At 39.1% G+C, this 24,908-nt stretch overlaps 1 protein-coding gene across 1 annotated transcript in view; it reads left to right on the top strand.

Moving 5' to 3' along the window:
* cachd1 (cache domain containing 1) overlaps nucleotides 1-24,908 on the top strand; it is a 102,536-nt gene that overhangs the window by 72,903 nt on the left and 4,725 nt on the right. The window contains exons 10-26 of the mRNA XM_042483872.1: nucleotides 518-667; nucleotides 3,303-3,426; nucleotides 3,519-3,636; nucleotides 6,824-6,992; nucleotides 7,112-7,254; nucleotides 8,119-8,300; nucleotides 9,355-9,465; nucleotides 11,018-11,140; nucleotides 11,780-11,879; nucleotides 11,991-12,107; nucleotides 12,908-13,068; nucleotides 13,370-13,456; nucleotides 15,216-15,332; nucleotides 16,281-16,432; nucleotides 16,969-17,130; nucleotides 18,544-18,621; nucleotides 18,753-18,854. Of these exons, the coding sequence (XP_042339806.1) occupies nucleotides 518-667; nucleotides 3,303-3,426; nucleotides 3,519-3,636; nucleotides 6,824-6,992; nucleotides 7,112-7,254; nucleotides 8,119-8,300; nucleotides 9,355-9,465; nucleotides 11,018-11,140; nucleotides 11,780-11,879; nucleotides 11,991-12,107; nucleotides 12,908-13,068; nucleotides 13,370-13,456; nucleotides 15,216-15,332; nucleotides 16,281-16,432; nucleotides 16,969-17,130; nucleotides 18,544-18,621; nucleotides 18,753-18,854 (2,196 nt within the window). The remainder of the gene's footprint in view (nucleotides 1-517; nucleotides 668-3,302; nucleotides 3,427-3,518; nucleotides 3,637-6,823; nucleotides 6,993-7,111; nucleotides 7,255-8,118; nucleotides 8,301-9,354; nucleotides 9,466-11,017; nucleotides 11,141-11,779; nucleotides 11,880-11,990; nucleotides 12,108-12,907; nucleotides 13,069-13,369; nucleotides 13,457-15,215; nucleotides 15,333-16,280; nucleotides 16,433-16,968; nucleotides 17,131-18,543; nucleotides 18,622-18,752; nucleotides 18,855-24,908) is intronic.

A 24,908-nucleotide genomic window follows, 5' to 3' on the forward strand; every position in this document is an offset into this window, starting at 1 on the left:
CACAGAACAGAGATGTAGAAAACACACTGTAAAAAAGTACTAAGTACTAAGTAAAAGTAGTGCTTTTACAGAGAGTTGCATGCTGTAATTTTTTGGGCTCAAACAGCTGCTTGGCGGGGGAAACATAAAACAAGATATAAGATGTAAATGTATGAGCTTCAGATGTGCTGGCAGGCTGATTTGTTACCTTTGGAGAGAGCCAGGCTAGCTGTTTCCCCATGCTTCTAGTCTTTATGCTAAGCTACACTTAATACCATCTGGCTTCAGGTTCATATTTATTGTAAAGACATTAAAGTTTATCTTCTAATATAACTATCTGCAAGAAACTGAGGTATTTCCCAACATGGCAAGCTATTCCTTTTATAAACACTTCTATCAAAGGAAAAATATTAAAACTGTTAAACTTGTGTTGTGCATAGAAATGAATTAAAAGAGCTCAACAGAACTTATTTGCACCAAAAAAGTGTGAATCTCAGTGAGATATACTAACTTGAGGTGTTTCTTCTGCTCTCTGCAGGGTTTATCATGACGGTGAGCCGGCCGTGTTATTTTGGTAACCTGCTCCTGGGCGTGGTCGGCGTGGATGTGAACCTGGCCTACATCTTGGAGGATGTCACCTACTACCAAGACTCGCTGGCCTCATACACGTTCCTCATTGACAACAAAGGTTAGTCACATGCTAGACAGGTGAGGTGGTAGTAATCAGCTCAGTGCAAACATCTCTGTTGGGCTAGTGACTCTCCAACATTTAACTCGTGATCAGCCACATACACGGGTGGATCGTGAGACACTTCAGGGCACGGACATGCCAAAGGCCCAAAACACATATACTTTTGTGTGGTTGTACCTTTTTTTTTTACTGGTTTTGTTATTTTGCATCTTGTTTATCGCTTTGGCCCTTTTTGTGGTCATTGTTTTTCTTTTGGTCATTTGGTGTCTCTGAGGCAATTTCGTGTCTCTTTCTGGTCATTTTGAGTCTCCTCATGGTGGGTACATGTTAATTTAAATGACAACTGGTGTAGGCCCGTTTGTTTGTCCCGTGTAGTATCCATTTGTGGCCACATAAGCAGTAGCAACTGTAAGCAGAAAAGGCTTTAAATCTTTACAGCCTGCTCTCAAAATAAAGTCTGTGCAGTTACATAATTTTTTAAGCCCATCACAAAACAAGCATCAATCAGGAAAAAAAACTTGTTATGACCTACAGACTCCAGTTGTCTACAAAACATTTCAGTGCATATTCAAGGTTTCAATCTTTATTAGTCACAGCGTTAGAGAAAAACTCCAAATGGTTGGAAGGAAGTTTGTTTTGGTGTTTTTGTTTCACATACAAGTGGAATTACACGTTATTTTGTCTGTTTCAACTTCCCCCACAGCCATTAGGCCTTATTAGACTTAATTGACATCGTCTTGGTAGCACTGGCACTTCTTTGGCATTTCATTCTCTGCTGAGCCATGCCTCAGTGCTTTGCCACGGCGCAGGGCGGTAGTGCTCGTGTCCGGTCTCGGGTTTGTTTTGGCCTCAGCCTGAGGGGGTCTAGAGTAAACCAACAGGTGCTGTGCAGCAGTAAGTTGTGCTCTGTCTGTAGCTTCAGAGAGCAGACATCAATGGCTGGACTTTTGATGGATGCAACATAGCTGAAAAATTCTCTTATGTATACTGAGTAATACTGATCGCCATAATGTCCTCCTGCCAAACTAGTAAGATATTTATGAGGATTAAAGATGAAAACTGTGTGTTAAAAGTGGAATCTGAAATGAAAATGTAATGGTGCAAATCATAAAACACGAGCAGACACACATTTACTTACCTGGATGGTTAAATAAGTGTTGAGCATCATAATTTTTCACTTTTTAAACCTAATTATTATAAGTGAATTTTTGCAGCTGTGTGACTTTCTCTCCTCTGCTGTTCCATTCAATGAGACAAGACTTTCTTTTTTTCCGCTCTAAAATGTTTGTAATTGTAATAAATATGCCATCAAATTATAGCTTATTACTGCAATATGCTTATTAGTGCAGCAACTCGGTAAACATTGACAAATGCGTCCCATTAAAGTTATTAGCTGGCATTCAAATCGTCTGCTTGCAATTACAGTGTAGGTAAATATAATTAAGTAAACACACAGCTGACAAGAGGCTTCCGTACCTGGGATTGAAATTAGCAGAAATTGAAAATATTTTTGCATGGAAGGTATTTATTTATTTATGTATGTTCATCAGAATGAGGCAAGCCTATACCTAAACTGAGTAATGTATAGAATTATGCATAGCTTATAACACGCTGTGGCCTTTTCCATGAGTGCTGTAGTTTGTTGTATGAGGACAGAGATGCCTTGTCTAATACAGCAAATGAATTCTCCTCAGAGTGAGACACCACACAAACCAACGTACTGTCTGTCTCAAACATACACAGTGTATTAGAGCTGTGTAAAAAAAAAAAAAAAAATGTTTTTCTTCTTTCAAAACAGATGGGCTTTCAATCGAGTATCTTGAGGGCTTTCTGGCTCTCCCAAAATTATTTCTGCTGCTGTTAAGAGCTGTGTTTATCACAGCACTGCACTTCTGAGCACCACCAAAGTGCTTTCTGCTACTGATCGTATTTAGAACAGTTGGAAGGTTAGATGCTGGTTCTATTTCTCAGCCGAATTTAAGATCTTGGGGGGAAAAGCAGCATAAAAATGAGCATCATCAACTTGGGTTTATGTTGTGACTTTTGTAGCATCAAGAGCTTTTATACTGTTTGTTGCTTTTTCTCATAGACTTTAGTTGTGAAAGAGACATCTGTAACTCAGTGGGTACATTTTTTTGAGCGAAATGAAACATGTTTCACTATTGGGGTATGATCCGCCAGGTCTAAAGGCATTTAATAAGTTAAGTTTAATAAGATGTTAAAATTACTTTCAACTTTTTGCACAGCAGCTTTTTTTAAAAAAAATATATCTACAGCTAAGTACTGCAGTGTGCTATTGGATCAACCCTGGTCCCTTCATCCCTTGTTGCTATTGGAAATCAAAACTTGGCTTTGTCTTGTGCCAGAATCATAAAATACAACACAAACTGATAGACTTGTATGTTCTGCTGATATATAAAATGTGGATATAGAAGTTTGGATGTTAATTGGCACATAAATAATGGAATAATGTTAAATGGTAATGACTGCAGGAGTAATTGTGCAATATATTTGCACTTAGTGACAGTTATTTTGAATAGCTGTTTGAATGTTATATGTGGATCCAGTTCTTTAGTGATTTGTTCATGTTGTAGTTTTAGTATTTATGAACATTAATGATATGATTTTCCAGGATATACCCTGATGCATCCATCACTGACACGGCCCTACCTGATGACCGAGCCTCCCCTGCACACTGACATCATCCACTATGAGAATATCCCAGGATTCCCTGTGGTCCGACAGAATATCCTCAGGTATGAGACAATGAGAAGTTTACTTACATTTCTAAAATATATCCAGAATTCCTCCTCCTTTTTTGTTGTTTAATGCTGTGTGTTTTGTGCAGCCTTCCTTTGGGCAGTCAGGTGATCAGTGTGCCAGTCAACTCCTCTCTGTCCTGGCACACCAACCGACTCCGGGACAACAGCAAAGACGCATACAACGTCAGCTACGCCTGGAAACTGGTAGGTGTCCGTGTAGAAACTAAACATCAAGCACATGTTCACTTGTGACATTTAACTTCACAGTCAGACACTTACACAGCATAGATTGAACAATGATTTTTTTGCACACCATTTTACACTTGTAGACATCTACAAACAAGCAAACTTACCCACTCCGACATGCTATATAGAATAAGAAGCTTTGTATATAGTATTCAAAAAAAATATTGCCAAGAGGAGTCAAACAAATGTTGCTGCAGGATACAGTCTTGTTTCCATAGAATATCAGATTATAAAACGTAAAGATGAAAATTCTGAACTAACTGAGTTATTTTTCCCTCATTTGAGTGTCAGTTAATGTGCAAAAAGATCATATATACTCATGATGATCTCTGAGGGGATCTCTGGGACAATAACTATCTCATATACACTTTCTCCATCTGTTCTGTCTATCGCTTGTAATCATTACTGTACCGTGGTCTGAAAGTAGTGCCGAGATTTACACTCCCAGCCTTTATGTCTCCACCAAACCTCCGCCACCTTAAATTAGTCGGCGTAATAAAAACCAAGTGCTTCCAGACCCAGAAACTGTCTGTCCCTCGAATCTGCTTTTCCTCTCCAACCCAAAGGTGTCATGTTTTAGGAACAAATGGCAACGGAACAGCAATAACATCACGCCGTATTGAGCCTTTTTGCTTTCTGACATTTAGATTCTTGGCAGGAGCAAGAATATCACACTTGATTTAGGCATTTCCCTTTTAGCCTTTTTTAAAAGCTTTTGACATTTTGTTTTTTGTTTTTTTCACACGGGCGGCAGAGTTCAAAGACATCACCTTTTGCCATGAGTTTGGCAGCTGTCACTGTTTTTTAAAATGAACTTTCCAGAGCTAGAAAAATGGGGAATTGGCCTAGAGGAGAGAAATTGAGAAGAGTCTGTTGTTTCCCACGCCGACGTGCTGTCTTTTTGTAGGACAAATAATGTCCTGGGACTCCTTTATGAGTATACCATGTTTTTGTGCTTGTGACCAGAATTTAGACAAAAGTATGTCTTAAAAATGGTCAGCTGAGGTGATTATCTCCTGTTTCCTCTTGGTTTGGTTTTATTTCGAACAGTTAAAGAGAAATGATACAAGAATGAAAATACAGCGAAATCAAAAATTATACAAAACAAGAAGCACACAAAAGATTCTCAAACACAGTTTACATAATTTGGTTTACATGTCCGAAAAGGAGTGGGAAGAAGTATGCACTTATTTAATCCCATCTCTTCTCCATAAATCCCTGATGATTAGTTATCCAGCGTCCTATTAACAATAATAAACAATGTAAACTGATCAAATTATATATTTCTCCATTTCACTAGTCTTATAATATATAGAAAATTGTAAATTCATGGTTGATGCATGTACTTTTAGCAAAATATATATAAGACGTGTGAAACCCATGAAATACTGTCTGTTACGGTCGACACTAAACACTGAAAAACAGCAGATACGGATGGGGAGTGTGTTTAATGTCATTGTCTGTCTGGCTTTTAGTTTGTACAAAGTACGTAGGAGTGGAATGTTTAAATTACATCAACTACTAATGTTTTATTCATTAGGTTACACTTGTAACTAAAGGTGAATGTGTTGTACATTACCTCTAAGGGTTTGCCTGCAAAAAAAAAGGGCACTGAAGGAGTAAAATATTGATGTGTCCATTTTCATCTTTCCTGTCCCTCTTTTCCTCCGCAGCATTTACTGAAATAAGTTTATCTTTAATAAGGCTGGCAGTATTTTTTTGGGTTCTTCTGTTCTGTCCATCCATCCCAATTTTGTGAACATGATATCACACTCGCAAGGAATTTCTTCAAGTTTGGGACAAACATTCGCTCGGACTCAGCAATGAGTTGATCAGATTTTGGTGGTCTAAGGTCAAGGTTCCTGTGACCTCACAAAATATGTATTTGGCCCATAACCCAAGAATTCATATAAGTTTTTCAGAAATGTCCAATGAAAGAAATTGATATATTGATGACATTTTATGTCAGAAAGGTCAAAGGTCAGCTGTACTGTGACATAGTAATGTTTTCCTGGCATTCTTCAATGCCATGACTCAGAAACAGGAGGGGAAACATTTGGTCAGATACTGAATTAGTGACACTAATCTTGGGTGTCCACCATGAAACTGTGCAGATTGTATAGATCCTCTGTGCTGCCGGGGAGGAAGGGGTGTGTGTGTGTGTGTGTGTGTGCGTGCGTGCGTGCGTGCGTGCGTGCGTGCGTGCGTGCGTGCGTGCGTGCGTGCGTGCGTGCGTGCGTGCGTGCGTGCGTGCGTGCGTGCGTGCGTGCGTGCGTGCGTGCGTGTGTGTGTCAACTGTAAGCACAACTTGACTGATTCTTGGAAGCATGCAACCTTGAAGCAGTCATTCTAGTTTCTTAATGTCAACAATGGAAAGAACGATGTCAATATCATCATTCTGTTGGCGGCCAAAGGCCAATACAGTGTATTCCTCTTTGCTGTAGACATCAAATGTTGCCCAAAAACTATGAAAAACAAATCTATTTCAAGTCAATTCCACCAATGCTGTCCTGCTGCCGGAGGTACTCCATTACACCAAATGTGAACTAATCTGTACTGCAGAGCCCACTTGTGACATTGTGTTGTCTTATTTTACTTCTTTTAAAGGAAAGTATACATTTGGGACTGCGAAAGGTTTATTTCTTAGTTGGAATTACAAACCGCAGACACAGTCAGTGAAGTCTGAAAGTATCTAGAGTGGATCCCAACAGTGGATCCCAACTGGTGGGTCGTGGTCCAAAAGTGGGTTACAGGTCCATTCTGAATGGACTGTAAATAACTTGTGAACAAGTCAACTTTATAAAAAACTAACTTAATTTTGAAGTACTGTGAATTTCTGATAGAGCTTCTATTTTGAAGTGCCATTTGAGCTTAATCTTGCAGTACATTTTATTTCTTTGTGTCCTAAACCAATGTGTTGTTTACATTTTGTGAAATGAAATTGAATATGTGGTCATTTTAATGTGTGGACTTTGAGCTAATGACTAAAAAGAAATCTGAACCCCGTGACTGGACATGACCAGCTGGGAACCAGTGGACTAACACACTTTTGTTTTTGTCTCTCCATGAAGTGTGTTGACAGTAACAAAACAACTGAATATCATTAGCCTTCATCCTTTTTCTCTCCTGTTTTTTTATCTTCTAGGTTCAGGACACGTCATTCATCCTGTGCATCGTGTACGTGCAGCCGGAGATCCCGGTGAAGCATCTGAAGAACCTGAACACAGCTCCCAGCTCCAAGCTGCTGTACCATCGTTTAGACCTGCTGGGTCAGCCCAGCTCCTGCCTGCACTTCAAACAGCTCGCCACAGTTGGTAAGAAAACAGCACCGGACTGAAGTCCACAACTTTATTTTTTATACAAAGTCAGCTCTAACACATCAATTAACATCTCTGACTGTCCCCCTTTTCTCCCCTTTCTGTCTCTTTCCCAGAGTCCCCCACAGTGATGTTGGCAGCTGGTAGTTTCTCCTCTCCCTATGAGCACCTCAGTCAGCCAGAAACAAAGCGCATGGTGGAGCACTACACCGCCTACCTGAGCGATAACACCAGGCTCATAGCCAACCCAGGCCTCAAGGTAAACAAGCATGGGACCAGCCTGTGGGTGCACACAGGGTTAATGTTGTTTACCCGACAAACACATGGCACGTAGCCAGCACTGCGGTCACGTTACAGTGCACACATATTCATATTCTTCTGTAAGTGTTTTCAAACACATTCGCACAAAATTAATGGGTCCCAAGATAGTTGTTTTGAAGTGCCTTTTAAAGCAACTTTAACTCATACATTTTACATCCAACAACAACTGGCTGCTTACATTACAGCTAAAATGCACACATTTCAAAAGAAGTTCTGCATCTTTAAGAAGGGGGACAAGCCCCCACGTAGTTTTGGCAGCCCGTGTGCATTCCTGTCCTGGGGGGAGTAGGGGGTTAGAGTTTGAACTCTAAGCCCCAGTCCCAGCTCTGATTCCCAGGCTAGTCTTAAAGGCCCCCTCCGGTGACCTCATCACCCCTTTCTGCCTCTCTGAAAATGGTACTGGGATGTGATTTTTCAGGGTGTTTTTCAGGGCTTTATGGCTAATCACATCTCTTTTATTCCTAAATACTGGGGTTTTTTTTTAGCCTTGTAGATCCTTGCTCATACTTTCATAAAAATATGTTTCACTATTCTGAACAGCAACACAGTAGAATCATTTCAAGTTTAAGTGTCTTCAAATTGAGTTACTTTTTATTTCTTTTTTGTTTGGGGGTACACTGGAGGCCAGCTTGCCAAAAGCTTTAGCCAAATTACATTCCAGGCAAACCCCAGATTAAGACTCTTACTTTTCTACTTCTTCCTAAACTTTTTTTTTTACCTCCTCCTTCCTTCTCTCTCTTCTTTTACCCTCACCGTCCCTCTCTGTGTCTCCCTCCATCCTGTCACCCTTTCTCCTCCGCAGTCCTCTGTCAGGAACGAGGTTATGGCGACCAGTCACGTCACGGATGAGTGGATGACACTAATGGAAATGAGTAGCCTCAACTGCTACATTGTGCGCCGTTACATAGCAACGCCCAGTGGGGTGCTCCGGATTTACCCAGGATCACTGATGGACAAAGCCTTCGACCCGACCCGCAGACAATGGTGAAGCTTACTTTGGAGGGTGTGAAGGGGGAGAAGAAGTGTGTGTATGTGTGTGTTTGTGTATTAGGGGAGCAAAAGGAGGTATGAGATAGCGTTGGGGAGGTAGGAGTTAAATGGAATGAGTATGTGCGCAAACTGCCGGCACATGTTTGTGTTTAAAGTGGTCAGCAGCCATTTCTGAGCTGAGTGAGGTTGAGGTTTTGCTGAATTGTAATGAGTTGACAGTTATCCAATAGAATATATAAGGCAAAACAGGTTTTTCTTCACTCAGAAGTAAATTTATATTTTTAAAAAATCTATATTTTTATATATTTATTAGGTTTTTAGTTGTGTAATATTATCATTATGGCAAGTTTTGTGTCATTAGGATGATTATCAGCACATTGCAGAGCTCTATCAATCAAAGCAAAAGGCTGTTTTTGTGATATCCATTAAAGGATTACATTCATAGGCTCACTTTTAGGCTTCAGCCCATGGAAAGAGTCAGCCCAGCTTTATCTGCAGTTTCAAACTTTTTTTGCCTTCTTTATTGAAACAAATGTAGCCTATTCTGACAGTTATCCACTATTTAATTTGTTCATGTAAATATGTTAGTAGAGGACCTTGAGGAAGGAATGATCATAATTATGATAATTATATGTGAACCTTGGAAAGGTTACAGGTGTTCTAACAGCTTTTTGTTGGTACTTTTAACTATGGATGAGATGCCTTCTTTGTATTATCAGATCAGAAAGTTTTTTTTATATTTTAATACAAAATGGCTAAAAAACCCAATTTGATAACTCAGGTAAAACATTTTTTGTAATATCAAGTATCCAAGCAAAAAATATTTATCTAAAGTGAAGTAAATTGGGACCATCATTAAATTGTGACAGTTCTTTGTATGCAGTCAAGACCTAAACAAACACACTATTGCAATTCCCCACAAAAAATTACTCTTCACATTCTCATGTTTTCCATAAGTACAGATGGTAAGATAAAACCCGTAAAAGCATCTCATCATATATCTCATTGACTTTATGAAATAACTCTCTTCCCATGATGTGCTATGTAGGTACCAGCATGCTGTGGCCAACCCCGGCCTCATCACCTTCACGGGCCCGTACCTGGATGTGGGCGGCGCAGGCTACGTCGTCACCATCAGCCACACCATCCACGCCTCCAGGTAAGAAGATGAATGTGTTTTTTTTTTTTAATCTTTTTTATCATGTTAATAAAAGTGCAAATTTCGAAAAAAAGCCTTTTTTTATAGAAGGAAAACCACAAGTTGAGGCTTGTTGACTGCTACAGATTAGCTGTTCTGATATTACCTATAGATTATTGTGGCTAATGCCAAATGCCAAATTTTATATGGCCGTTACTCTGAACATAACATCACTGAATCAGTTTACAGACCCCATGTCTCCTCTCGGTTTGTGCTACTGTTGCACACTGTTATTGTGAAGGAAATGTTTGCATTTCAGTGGTTTTATTAGAAAAGTAAAACAAGAAGTAAAGGCACCAGACCTCACAAGAGATATGAGTTTCAATTCATTGTTTAGCTGTCCACAACTTGACTCTTGGTAGACAGTTGGAGCCTAGCTGAACACTGTCGAGCATTTAGCAGCTATCAAGTCAGATATGCCCCTCAGGAGTTGGTAGAGACCAAAAACAGAGCTAAAAGTGAGTAAATAGACCTACATTTTTGTAACAAGTTGCCATGACAACTTAGAAAGGTTATGATATGTCAGCGTTGATTTCAGAGCTTTTTTTGCATCCTACAGTTGGCCAAAAAATGTGTTTTTGCAGGTTCAAACATTTTGTGATTGACAAATTTATACCTTGGAGATAAAATGATGAGCTCTGTGTATGTGATATTGCTCATCAGCAGATTCACTTTGGTTATGGGCCAAGAAATTTTTTGGGGGCTGTTGTCTCAGCCCGGAGGAGTGCAGTGTCTCTCAAGACAGATGATCAGATTTGAAGGAGGTGAAAGGAGACTACTGACCGTTTTTCCTTCAGGGCTGTTTAATGAGGAACAGATTAGCTCTCAGTCAAATGGTCTGAGCTCAGTCACAGTTATCTCAAGTATCTGCTCTTCCAAAAGTGCCCTTGAGCAAATCACTCTATTCTCGCCATCTCCTTGAGCTCCAGTGCAAAGACGTCAAGTAACACTTTGTGCTTCAGCCAATTTTCCGGAAGTTAAAGCAGAATGTTTTGAACACAGCCTCTTTGAGTCAAAGCCTGTAACTGCGGCTGAGATTAAAGTGTTTATGTTGCTAGTTCTGTGGGCTTAAAATGCAACTTAGCAACACAACACCGCTTACACCAGCACAATAGGAAGTGTTTACTGTGGTCCATGCAAATGTACACATAAACATTCAGTATCAGCGTGTGCGATAAGCAGGATTAGTGTGTTGATGACCGGCTCAGTGAGCATAACATTGCTCATCCTGTAGTCAGTGTAAACACAGATTTAAAGAGAATGTGTGAGGGTTTGTGTGTGATGTCCTCTGTTTATGTGTTTAATGGGGATTTTTTTGGCTGGTGTGGGGTAAATATTTATGTAATCATAAAGTTCTGCAGAGTAACCAACAGTTACTTGTGTCAGTATACAGCTTAGCGCACAATCACAGCAAACAATTTAACAGAAAAGTTGAACTTTCTTCTCCTTTGTGATGCATTTCTGTTTGCTCCTTTTTTCACTCTGTCTTCGTCTCTGTCTCCTGTCTTCATAGCTCTCAGATGGCTCCTGGTTATGCAATTGCAGTGATGGGTATAGACTTCACTCTACGCTACTTCTATAAGGTCCTGCTAGACCTGCTGCCCATCTGCAACCAGGACAAGGGCAACAAGATCAGGTATGAAGAGGATTTCTCTTGTCTACTGTTCCTATCTTCTCACTTCTTTGTAAAAAGTATTCCTTATTTCTTCTTCTTTTTCCTTTTATTGCTATTTCTCCTGAATTTCTTTGTGGCTGAGCTTCTGTTTTCACTGAGCCAGAATTAAACTTGCCGAGGGATGGAGAAGAAAAAAAATGAAAGGGAGGGGAGAAGAGATAAGCTGATTATCATGGCATTCCTGCTGGAGATGTGGCATAGCTGTTGTCTCAGTCCTACATACTTTCTCCAGCTTTTATGTCTCCTTTTTTGTTTTGTTTCATCCTTTTTCTCTCACCCCCTCCTCCTCTCCACTTCTTTCTCCTCTCTCTCTCTCTCTCTCCACTTCCTTCATGCTCTCTCTGTTGGTGTTCAGGAGCCATATAAAACAGGATTAGCTCGAAGGGGGTGTGGGGCAGAAAGGAACAGTATTTGGCAGAATGTTAAAGGAGTGAAGGGAATGGGGCAGTATTTTGCAGGTTGATTTAAGCACTGGGGAAAAAGAGGGATATAAAAAACAGTACTGGTATGACTAATTTAAGTTATGTATATTCTTTAAATGGATCCCCCTCTGTCACTCCGTCTGCAGTTTTTACTTATATTTGTGTGTGTACACTGTAGGTGCTTCATAATGGAGGACAGAGGGTACCTGGTTGCTCACCCCACCCTCATTGACCCCAAAGGTCACGCCCCTGCAGAGCAGCAGCACATCACACACAAGGTGAAGGCCCAGCGACTAATCTATGAATGCAAAAGTTCCCTTGAATAGTCCAATTTTTGTATTGATTTAGCTTTCATTTCTCATTTTGCCCTTCTGTCTTTTCGATGATAGGAGCCGCTGGTGGCCAATGACATCCTGAACCACCCCAACTTTGTCAAGAAAAACCTGTGTAACAGCTTCAGTGACCGCACCGTGCAGCGCTTCTACAAGTTCAACACCAGCATCATGGTAAGCAAGGGAGATGTTTTCAACATGCATGAATGATGCACAGGAACACACATGCAGACAGGGACCACAAACACACTCCCCACAGCCTCTAAGCAATTTGTGATTATGGGATAGTATAACACTGCTACCTTGTGGTGATGCCTGGTATTGCGACCTTGAATTATGCCTGTATACTGCAACTCTATTAAACCTGTGGTGTGTCCGTGATTAAGGTCTGTGGCTGTAAAGTTGTAATGGTACATTTAATGTAATACTATTTTATTTAGGCCAGTGTTTGTTGAACAAAGAGCAGATGGAGTTATTTATTACAAAGTCAAATCTAAGTTTGCAGAGGTTTTTTGTGTGTGTGTTTTTTTTTATGCTTTGCTTTATTAGGTTAGTTTAATTTCTTTCGGTCGTTTACCAACTAATATAACCCAAATACACACACACAAGCACACACACATAAACAAATAGACAATAATAATAATAATAAGTTATTAGTTACTCCTACCCTTTTTGCATCAATTGTTTTGTATTGTTCTCTTCAGATTTATACACTAAAAAATAAAAGAAACAAGCAAAACAAAATATATTATACATACCCAAAAGTACTCAAAATTTGTGTATATGTTCTGTTCTTTTTTTTGAACAAGTTCCTTTTAGTTGATGTTTTCTAGTTATTGATACAGTTTTTTCTTTATTGTCATAATTGTAAAGAGGCCTTATACCCCAGACTTTTTTACTTTCTTTTGAGTGAAAAAATAGCTAGAATCTATATTTCCTATGAAAAAACATGTTTTTTCCTGTCTTTCTCATAGGGGGACCTGACCAACCTAGTCCACGGTAGCCATTGTTCCAAGTACCGTCTGACCCGAATACCTGGCACCAACGCCTTTGCTGGTATCGTCAACGAGACGTGTGACTCTCTGGCGTTCTGCGCCTGTAGCACCGTGGACCGACTCTGTCTCAACTGCCACAGGTCTGTCCTTTACCAACACTTAAGATGTTAGATTTAATGGTTTGCATGATTGTTCAACGAGAACATGAGACAGTCCTCTGGAATTTGGTAAAGATTACTATCTGATGTTGCAGTGCTGCAGCAGAATCATTTGTTTGAATGATATTTTCAGTTAGGTCAAAATCCAACAGATACACAGATTACACATTATATATGTGGATGTGTTACAACAGATACTATTTACCCAAAACAAAACAAAACAAAACAAAACAAAACAAACCAGTGGAGCTCTCTCCCTGAATACTCTTGTTGTGTTTTTCAGAATGGAGCAGAATGAATGTGAGTGTCCATGTGAGTGCCCCCTGGAGGTCAATGAGTGCACCGGCAACCTCACCAATGCTGAAAATAGGTGAGTGCAAGACATGCCTGAACAACATACTGCAATATACTGCTATTCACAGATTTCTCGTGTGTTAAATTTAGGAACATAATAAGACTGAAAAGAAGGGGGGAAAAACAATTTGATTGAGGTAGTTTATCGAAGATATAACTGTTCTGATGTTGGCTGCGAGAGTAGTAATGTAGTGAAGTGTATTAAGTGTAGTCGTATCATATAGCACTAGTGCACCTAATAACGAGGCCAGAGGGAAGTTTGAGTGTTTAATACGAGGTTTTTACATTCATTTGAAATGACGCAAACTCCTTGTGGAATGGAAAATGCCCTAAGCTAGTTATAGAAATATTAACAATAATATTATAACTAAATCCCTCTGGTATCCTTTTGTGTACAGGGCTCAAAGCTTATTCAGTCTGCTGGGTCTGAATAGTGATTGTCATACATTCAGACATATTCACAATCATGACAATTAGGTCAATTTCAGTGTATTTAGTCCATAATATTAATTCATAGGTAAATTAATTAATATAAATAAATATTCACATAAATAAAAAAGAAAAGAAGTCACCAAAGATGTCCTGACATTTCCACATTAAATTTTCTGGGAGGCTGCTCAAATTGTTCCTATGAACGTTTAAAATGTGAAGTAGTTTCACTATACATTATTGTAATTCTGGCTGGATCCTTCCATTGTGGAATTGCTGATAAAGAAGGAAAAACAACAGCAAATGGTGCAGTGAAATAAATGGTGCATGTTGTTTTAAAAGTTACATGCACCAGTGCATGCACACAGAAAAAAAGGTATTTTGAGCCTGTTGTATGTCATGCCATTTCGCACTGATAGAGCTGTCATTCACAGTGTGGATACAGTCTCCATAGAATAACATTGTAAAGAAATGGACAAGAAAAATGGAGATATTCTTTAAACCCAATGTTCAGGTGAAAATCACTATTAATGTTTTGCTATTTGACTACCATAAAGGGGTTTTAATCATAAATTCAAAAAGTTGGCATGCTAAAGGTCTTAAAGAATAGTAAAGCATGCTGATTCAGTCATGTCTTGCTATAAGTTTAAATTCAAATTCCAAATAAACATTCATCTCTTTTTATCTAGTATGCATATTACAGATAAGATTTCACTTGCTGTCAGTGGTATTTCACATCAATCGTTCAGTATAAGCTTAAACATTTAATACATTCATTTATTCATTTAGTCCTTGTACATAAAAGTGGTGTCCTTTAAATTCCTGTCATATACATTTAGGATGCTGTGCAAATGTTTGTGGGTGTTTCCTCATTTCTCTTTTCCTCGAAGTATCTCTCTTGTCCTCTCAATCCTCGTCATCTCCCTCTTGTTTCACCCATCTCCTTTCATCAACCATCAGCTGAGTTTGACAGCACGTCAGTGTTTCAAATGCCAATCCTCCCTTTATTTCAGGAAGACGTGCAATTATCATTTTTTCGCTGTCGGATTTTTCCTCTGTGTTTTGTGTCAAGCTGCATTGATGTTTGTCCTTTTAAAGCTGCTTTGCATAAATTGACACACTGAAGACTTTGAGGGCTCATGCTTTGATTTCTTTGTACGTCAGATTTACTGTACCGTATCGCCTTTTTTGTGTTTCTTTCTTTTAAGCCTAATCATGTTTCATTCTAGGATTTTGATGGATGTTGTCAGCTGGATGTTTGTATGTTAGCCAAGAAATTTCTCTGACTGTACCTGCACCTTTCTCTATGTACAGCTTATGTGTTTTTCTGATTGTGTGTCGTGCAGGAACCCCAGCTGTGAGGTGCATCAGGAGCCAGTGAGTCTAAATGTGATCGATCCCAGTCTGCATGACACCCTGCCCCAGTGTATCAACACCCGCTGCAGCCAGAGATACACCAGCAGGTATGCACACTAAACACACATTCACAGTACACATTAACAGGTATAATAAATACACCAATGTTTGAAGCTTATACCAACACACTCTTTAAAGGCCATATACAAAGAGATATATTAATCTACCATAAGTTTAAGGGTGTATTTACAATTAAGTTATTGGTTCTTGTTAAACATCAGAAGCACAGTGCCACCCACTGGTAATAAATGGGAAGTATGAACCTTTCTAACCTTCTCAAATCTTAAATTTTCAGTCACTACGGAATCAACTCTCTCTCAAAAACTTTTTATAATAGTTGGTGCATTTTGAGCTCAGAAACATAACACTGTGCATGTTACAGATAATCTTCCTTGATGCACCGTTAAAGAAATATCAAGCTTTTAACATCAGAGGCTTCTGCCCGTATACATTTAACAGAATGGGGTCAGGGTTATCACTTTAGTCTCTGACAGTTTATTTTTTTATTTTTTATTTTTTTAGTATAAGCAAATAATACACATAAACTCACATGAAAACATGGTGAAATGACGTCATCTCACAAAAAAGAATAATATTAATAAAAAATAACAAATAAAAAACAGTCAGACAAATAATTATCAACAAAGTACATTTAACAAATTAAAAATAAGAAGAAAAAAAAGGGATCACTTCAGTAATTCAGATAATATTAAAAACTGAAATATATTCATGACAAGTATAGGGTATTTAGAGTTCTTTATAAGTCTTCTTTCCACACATTTCCTCCATTTCATGTTGTGTTGTGCTTCTTCGTTATGTTTTGTGGCAATCTTTTTTTCCATAAGAAATTGATTTACACTGTAATAAGAAAACAAAAAAAAATACAGGATTATTTACCAGTTGGCCCATCTCTTTAAACGTCTTTCAAATCTTTCAAATGTTTGCCCTTCAAGAATCTTGTATTTATGTATTTTTTGTTCTATTCCCTGTTTTAGCGACTGTTTTGGCGTGTTGGACTGTGAGTGGTGCATGGTTGACAGCGATGGTAAGACTCATCTCGACAAGCCGTATTGTGCCCTGCAGAAGGAGTGTTTCGGGGGCATCGTCGGTGCTAAGAGTCCCTATGCAGATGGCATGGGACTTCTAGGTGAGTGAAATGTGGATATGACTCTAGATCTGCACAGCTACTCACTCTAAAGACACAACTGCATCATTTATTCTTCAGTTGAGGTGGTTCCACAGTTATGATACAGTTATCCTAAATGTGCTGTAGTGCACCGCAGAGTAAAGAAACAAACAAGCAGAAAACAAAAGAGGAAAAAAGTGTTAGTTTATAAATTTTTTAAATTTCGTAGCTCAGGAATCACCAATATTTCAGATTTCTGTAAACTTTTCTGTTGGCTGGTTATTTTTCTTTGGTTCTGTTATCAGTTTTCAAAATGAGAAATGGCCATCTGCCTGCAGTTGAATACTTTTTCTGTGCCATTTCACACTGGTGAGAGAATAGAAGCGAAGTAGAAAATGTCTCAGCATGGCAGCGTGAGCTAGGATCTGAGCCAGAGCTGTTTGGTATTTAATTGTTGTATTTTCTATAGCCATCTGAAATCCTTTATAATTTCTTTAAACAACTCTCTGCCTGTCATTGCTTCTCCTCTCCTCTCTTCTTCTTTCTTTCTTCCACAGATGAGGAGGTGGCATCTTTGAACATGATCAAGAGTGCCCCCGTGGGTCCGGTTGCTGGGGGCATTATGGGGTGCATCATGGTGTTGGTGCTGGCTGTGTATGCGTACAGACACCAGATTCACAGGCGTTCGCACCAGCACATGTCACCGCTGGCAGCACAGGGTAGGAATGATAGTTGGATTCTGTCTCACAAATGCACACATTCAAACAGCTAAAATGAGAACATTTAAACTTCTATGTCAGTGAAGTTTAAACTGGAGTCAAATATGGTTGTTTAACATTTGCATCTATAATACATTTTGGTGCAATGGACAAAATTAACCCACAGGATCATTTTCAGCATTTTCTGTATCATATACATTCCCACTCATTGGCCTGTAGTACCCCTAAAACTGCAAGACCTACAGTGAAAACAAGTGTCGGTGCTTACTTTAACCTTCACATTTTGTTTTTTTCACATACTGGCATTTCTTTAAATACCGAAGCAGGAAACAAAGTTTTAAAGCAGCCTGATTAGCAAGCAGTGTGACAAGTGCTGCTGGAGCTAAACAGCTGACATTAGCATCACGCAGCAGCAGCTGCTGCAGCATGATTTGTGTAATTACTCAGCGTTATTGACTAAAACATCAAACAAGATTGCAACCTCATTAAAACTCTTGAGTCCAAGTCACTGTCGGTCTGATAGTTTGGTAAACAACTTAGGATAGATGGTGGAGAGTGTGGCTATATGCTATCGTAAGGCATTAGCATGAGGAATTGGCTCGTAAGTCGCAGTTTAATTTGTGTGTGTGTGTGTGTGTGTGTGTGTGTGTGTGTGTGTGTGTGTGTTCGTTCAGCTTCCTCTGCAGCTGTAGCTTGTACCAACATCGAAAACTAGCTGGAAAAGAAACCCTGTTATATGCAGCAATCAGCCAAAACATTAAAACCACTGACGCGTGAAGTAAATAACATTGATCTTTTCATGACAATGCCATGCTCTGCATGAAAACCAGGGCTCCTGGCATTCATGTAGATGCCACTTCACACACACCACCAACCCAAACATTGTTACAGACCAAGTTCCCGTCTAATGGCAGTGGCACACACTGATGTCAGTGGCCCCCAGCAGGACAATACACCATGGTTCAACGCATAAACGGCTCAGGATGTCAACCTGGCCTCCAAATTCCCCAGATCCCAGTCTGATCAGCATCTGTGGGACGTGGCAGTATCCCAGAGGTCCTGTGTCCATGCCTCAACAGATCAGAGGCCCCGTCGTGGACTTGGCTCTGACCTGTGGAGGCATGGACACAGGACCTCTGGGGTGTCCTGAGGTTCCCAGCATTAGGGCGTTGGCAGCAGATCCTTTAAGTCTTGTGTGCCAGGACCCAAGATTTCCCAGCATAACTTTGCATTGTAACAAGTTGATCAATGTGATTTACTTTACCTGTCAGTGGTTTTAATGCTGTGGCTGATGGGTGTAATTTATACTTGTCATACTTGTAATACTCCAATAATCCACTATATATCTTTTGGAATTATAGCATCTTCTCATCTTGCCACTTTTCTTGTCCTTGTACTTCCATGCTGCTCCAGAAATGTCAGTCAGAATGTCCAACCTGGACAACGAAAGAGATGAGAGGGATGAAGACAGCCACGAGGACAGAGGAATTAGTAAGTATTGTTAAATATAAAAACTGTTATCTTTAATTAACACTAATTATAGTGTTTTTTTTATGTGACAGTGCATGTATTGATTATGATTAAACAGGGCGTGCTGACCTGTGTGTTCTTTTTACTTTCAGTCAGTAACACTCGATTCATCGCCGCGGTGATCGAGCGGCATACTCACACTCCTGAGCGGAGACGGAGGTACTGGGGTCGATCTGGGACAGAGAGTGACCACGGTAAGACACTTTATCTCACACTGCTTACACATACTATAGATTAACAGAGGCAGAGAAGCTTACAAAAAAAGCACAGACGGTATCACCCTCAAAACCACCAGATGTTTGTGCTGTATTTTGTCATATGGTACATCAGCATTGATGGAACGAGGAATTCAGAAGGTTGCATATGAAATTTCCGTAATGCTGTGTCAAAGCAAAACTATTTATAGAATTTGTATTCCTTCATTGTGGTTTCACGGTGCTCTGTACGTTGAGAACTGTTGTGACTCATGAGGTTATGAAATCCTTTTAAGCCTGACTGAATATGCAATTAAAAATAAGTACTGTTTTATTTTATTTTAAAAATATTTAAAATATTTGTACATATGTTCTATATGTGTGTGTGGTGTGAAAGGGCCACAGCTCATCTTTAATTGTCCAACCCTGCACTGTTAAATGACAAAATAATTTGGGCCTGAGCGCCAAATGGTGATAGGACCCTACTGAAAAGCAGTCTTCTTATTCCTCCAAATAAGTTGTATTTTTGAGGGGCTAAAGGTGCTCGATAATGCAAACACACACACAGACATCAGAACAGATGAAAAATTTGATAAAACATCAGATGTGAAAAAATGGCTCAGTGGTGCTCCCTAGAACATTTCCACAAAAAGTAGCCCCTGCATCATGTTTCACCCAGATGTACAAAAAATGGGAGGCACATGTAACATCCCGAGACATATAAAAAAGTCTCTTGGAGCCATACTCTAAACCCAACAGGAAGTCGGTCATTTTGAATTTACTTTGCAGTTAATGTGCATTTTTTGCAATTTAATCCAATTGACCGCAATTATTTTTGCTTGCCAACTGAGGACCTTAAGACCAGAGTCTGCAGAGTCCGACTTTCACAGAAAACATTAGTAGCATCTGCCGGCATCCTGCCATTACCCCCGATGTGCACAAAGCTGCAAGGGCCCATTCGTTGATGCTTGCAACTTTAATTAACCTCAATTAAATGCATGCATGAAGCTGATAACTAAGCTGATAATCACTTGATAACTAAGTGAAAACAAGAAGCACCAACAGTATCACCAGCCATTCTTTTGTAGTACACAGCCTAATAGTAATTATATAGAAGTATTGATACTGCTTTAAGTTCCTTTCTAAGCTCTAGATGTCAAACATCATCATATTCAGCTTTCCATGGAGGTTATTCTTGACTATGTCCTGTTGTTCTTACACAACAGTTCAGTTTAAAATTATCTCAGTTTCTGGAAAATGAATCATTCATTGGTTACAAAACTGATGCATCCTGCACGAGCTCTGCTGAAATGTTGCCCTAGGCGGCTGAAGCACAGCTCTATAACTGTAAATTTAAAATGATGATGTCAATGTGGGCTCAGTTCTAGACACAACACCAGTTCTAAAACAAAAAAAGAGACCATTAAGGATTAGTCATCTAATCAGGGAGCTTTTTAAGCACACTGTGGAAGAGACCCCCAGGGCAGACCAAAATCATGCTGGAGGGTGGGCTTGGGAAAGCTTTGGAATCCCCCAAAAAGACATGGAAGACATGATTAACTTTCTGCCACAGTGACTCAGGCCCGGAGATGCAACAGAACAGGTATTTAAGTTTATTTTCTCCAAAATTAGGATCTTTTAATATTAGAACTGCCAACATTTCAGTACCCCCTATAACCACAAAAGGGTCATTTTGACCCCCTGCCACAAGAGCATCAGTAAGCCCAAATATGTCAATTCTTGAAGTGGGTAAGTTGTTCATTTTCATTTATTTTTAAAATAATAAGTAAGACTTGACAAAATAATAAGATTCAGTTTTTAGATGCTTAATAATTGTGCAATTGCTTTAAATCATTATAGAAAAAAAGAGGCATTTCAATATAGGTATTTGTTAGGCAAATGAATCACTACAAAAAACAAACAGCAAATTTAAACAATTAAATTAGTCTAGAAGAACATTGAGTGCAAGTTAAAAATGAATTTGGGATAATAATAGCCGATGTTACTGGCAATAAATGGCATAAAGAACTGGAGCGCTGTTTCTATGGAGAGTCAAATCACCCCATGTGGCAGTTGGAGGTATAAATGTTTGGTTTTTTTTCTTTTCTTTTTGTCCCTCAGTGCCAAATATTTAGTAGAAGATCAATAACATGATTCTAGGAAAAGTCAAGAAAGGAGTTATGCATTTGAAAACATGGGATAAAATAAAAACAGCAGTTCTAGTGGTAATAACAGAGGTAATAGAACATAAAACCATATCAAAATAAAAAGGTAGCGACACTATCAAAAAACACATTTGGGGCTCTGCTATCATCATATTTAAACTAAATGTTACAGCACAGTCCCACATCTACAGCTCGCTCTCAGTTCTTTGGCAGAGGTTCAGCTCCTGGCTTGTTCCTTTCATTATATCACAGCTCAGTACCTTGTTTTCTCTCATCTGCAGCTCTGGGAGAGCTGCTCATGTTTCACTGTAACTGTTTGTAGAACTTGTAAGTCTGACACTGGGTGAGCGTGGATGGACAGTTTTCACCCACATGGGCTCTTACCACCTACATATGGCATCACTCCACTTCCTGGCAATGAGTGTCTCCAATACCTGTTACATAACTGCTGATGACAGAGAGAACAAGGATGAAGTGGAAGAGAGGAGAGTGAGCTAAAGTGAGACAAAGACAGGAATAAGAGCTTGTCAGTCACATGTTACTTTAAGTATAGCTGTTAAATCAGAGAGAATAAAGAGATGTGAACGGGGAAAATTGTTTTAATTTGTTAGCAGGATGAGTCCATCTGAGGCGACTCTAGTGTTATTTTCTCTGTACTTCACATCTCTTTTTACAATACAGATCAACTTGAAAGCATCCTTAGTATCAAAGAAATTATTTTATGTAACATTTTAGGACGTCTGAATCCTCGTTCACACGCTGTAAGAGCAGCACCAACAGTGATTCATAAGCGCTAATAAAAAGAGCAGTCTACGTAAATGGACAGGAAGGACTATCACATGTTGCATAACTGAGGACAGGAAAGAAAAAAAAACAGAAAATGGAGGACAAGTGGAAAGATGTAGAGATGCGAAAATGATGAAAAGGGGGGAAATAAGAGTGAAATGTGAAGGCACGAGGACAGGGACAGAGAGGAAGATGAGTTGAAATAATGGAAAGAGGGGGTGTTAGTCCATCAGGGATTAAAACAAATTCATTACTAAGTTGATGCTTCAAAGTTGCTGCTCCTCTCTGCTTGGTCAAAGGTGTCCTCCTACCACAATCCACTCACTCAATACTGCTGAAGGGTATGACAAAACACACACGCACACACACACACACCATGCAGATCACTGGAGGATCAGAGCATTAAATCTGTTAAGTGAGTGACGCACACATACAGAGTGCTGTTTGGCAGAGCTGCAGTATTAGCTTAGAGGCAGGTGTTGGAACCAGCTATCTAATAAAGAATACTGCATACATGCGTTTTATCACCAACTTAAATCCCATACGCTTACATTATGAAGTTCATGTTTATACTTGCAACTGTTCAGTATAATCAATATCTACAGAGAAGAGGAGGCAGATATTATATTCATATTGAGTTTTCTGTGCCTCTGCACCAACTGCAGTCATTGCCAGAGGCATTATGTTTTCTTGTAACTGCAGCATCTTAAGAAAGCCTTAAGGGGAGTGTCTTCAACTTTGACACAAATGTCCACTTGAACTTTAGGATGATCTGATCAGATTTTGATGATCAAGGGTCAAAGTCACTGTCACCTTGCCTCCATCTCATTCTTGTGAATGCATTATCTCAAGAACAAATTGAGGGAATTTACTCAAATTTGGCACAAACGACCACTTGGACTTGGGAATGAACTGCTAAGATTTTGTTGGTCAAAGGTTACTGTGACCTTGTCTGTCTCATTCTTGCAAACACAATATCTCAAATCGGCCATAAGGGAATTTTCTCAAATTTGGCACAAACATCCACTGGGGCACAAGGATGACCTGATTAGATTTTGGTAGTCATATCATGGGACACTGTGACCTCACAAAACATGACCATAACTCAAGAATTCAAATGCTAATCATTTCACACAAATGTCTATCATAATAAAATGACGAAGTGATGACAATTTATAACCAAAATGTCAAGGGTCGGCTTCACTTTGACATCATAATGTTCTGCAATAATACTTGTCTGGACATTATTCAACACCATAATTAAGAAACAGAAGTGGAGATATTTGGTTAGATACTAAACTCATGATACTAATCTTGGATGTCCATCTTGAAACCGTGCCGATTGTATACATCATCTGCGCTGTCAGGTTGACAATGTGGGTGAAAAGCATCCATGATTTAAAATATGCCGCTTCTTTGCAACAACATCCATATTTGATGCATTTTCTACTGTCGTGGCTACATGTGAGTCTGGACAGACACAACTTTAACTGTAAATGCAACTTGACTGGTTTACAGAGACATACAACCATAAGGCTTGTGCATAAACATGAAGAATATATTCATTTCCATTTTTAAAATAACTCAGAACACAATGTTTAGGAGTCACATGCTTCTAGACCTGTTAGAAGTCTAGAAGCATGTGACTATGACTTAGAAGTTAATCATGACACAGAATTATTGAATTAATCTGAAATTTATTCGATCATGTAAAAATAAAAGGAAAGAATGAACATATAAACAAACAAATTATGAAAAATAAATGGTATTAAAGATATTTAATTGGACATATTTTTTTCTAATTTTTGATTGGGGCACTGTATTAGAGATCCTAAAGATAAAATTGACATCATATTGAAAAATTAAAGCACTACTTTGACATTTTGGGACATGCGATCTTGCCAGAGTCAGATATAAAGATTGATTGGTATTGAAGTTTTCATCCGACTCTTGGCAAGAATAACTGCATGTAAACTGTTAAACGGTTCCTTCAAATGGAGGTGTATTAGTCAACATGCCATTTAGTTTGTTGCAGACTTAATTGCTCGCTTTAAATGTCAGAAAACTGTCCTGGATGTGTTTCCAGTAGTTAGACTTGTCTCGTCTCTATCTGAAACTAAAAAAAATAGATGGATAAATAAATGAAAATGATGTTTATCTTGTCTCTCCACATTTGTTGACATTCAGAGGGATTTTCTTCCCTCACCTGGTGCAGCTGAAACTTGTCCACAGCACACAGTTAGCTGTAGGCCGTCTAAACTCTGGCTCTTACTTTGGGGAAAAGGGGGATAAACCCAACTGAAGTTGGCATCTTCCAAGTCTGGATCTTCTTTGAAGTCTCCATCCCTCTCTTTCCTTTAAACCCTCCCTTCCTCTCTCCTTCTCTCTGCTTCCTTCTTTGTCACTCCCTCTGCTCATTCCTCTGTCTCTACTTTTCTTTGTCAGCTTTCCTTCTTTTGGTATCAAAGCCCACCTAATCTTCCGAGAATCAGGGAGGAACATTTCTTAGCAAGCTTCTCATTTTGACTCTAATGCAGGATTTAAGGACACCCCGGGGAACAGGACAGGACGTTCACTTCTTTTACATCATGCCATCACAGGACATAGATTAACCTTCTATTATATTAAACTATATCACATGACATACACCACTAAACATGACAGGGAGAACATGAGAAAGGCAAGTTATAGTGGCATGACTAAGAAGACTAAGATGCTGTGTTCTTTTGTTGCCTAAACCAAAGAAAGTAAACTTAGAAAGAAAATGTGTCTTTTATCTTTACTGTAACTTTATTTTGTACAAGACTGTAGGTATTTAACAAGCAGCATCGTACATTGTAAACGAGCATAAATTGACTAGCTGTCATTAAACGCCCAAAACTGAAGCAGATGAGTTACCTATCGCGTCATATTTCGATGTGACTGGGCACTGACTAAGCACGGTATTTCACTCTGAGCAGTTTTGGGATATTGGTTTAAATGTGTTTTTTTTTTTATTCCAAAAAGCAACCATTATATGAATGTTTTTGTTTTCTGAATAAAAATGCACATAACTTAAAAAAACACCTCACATAATAATAAAAATTTTTCACAGAATAAGGGT

Source organism: Plectropomus leopardus, chromosome 3 (assembly GCF_008729295.1).
Source record: "Plectropomus leopardus isolate mb chromosome 3, YSFRI_Pleo_2.0, whole genome shotgun sequence".
Lineage (NCBI taxonomy): Eukaryota > Metazoa > Chordata > Actinopteri > Perciformes > Serranidae > Plectropomus > Plectropomus leopardus.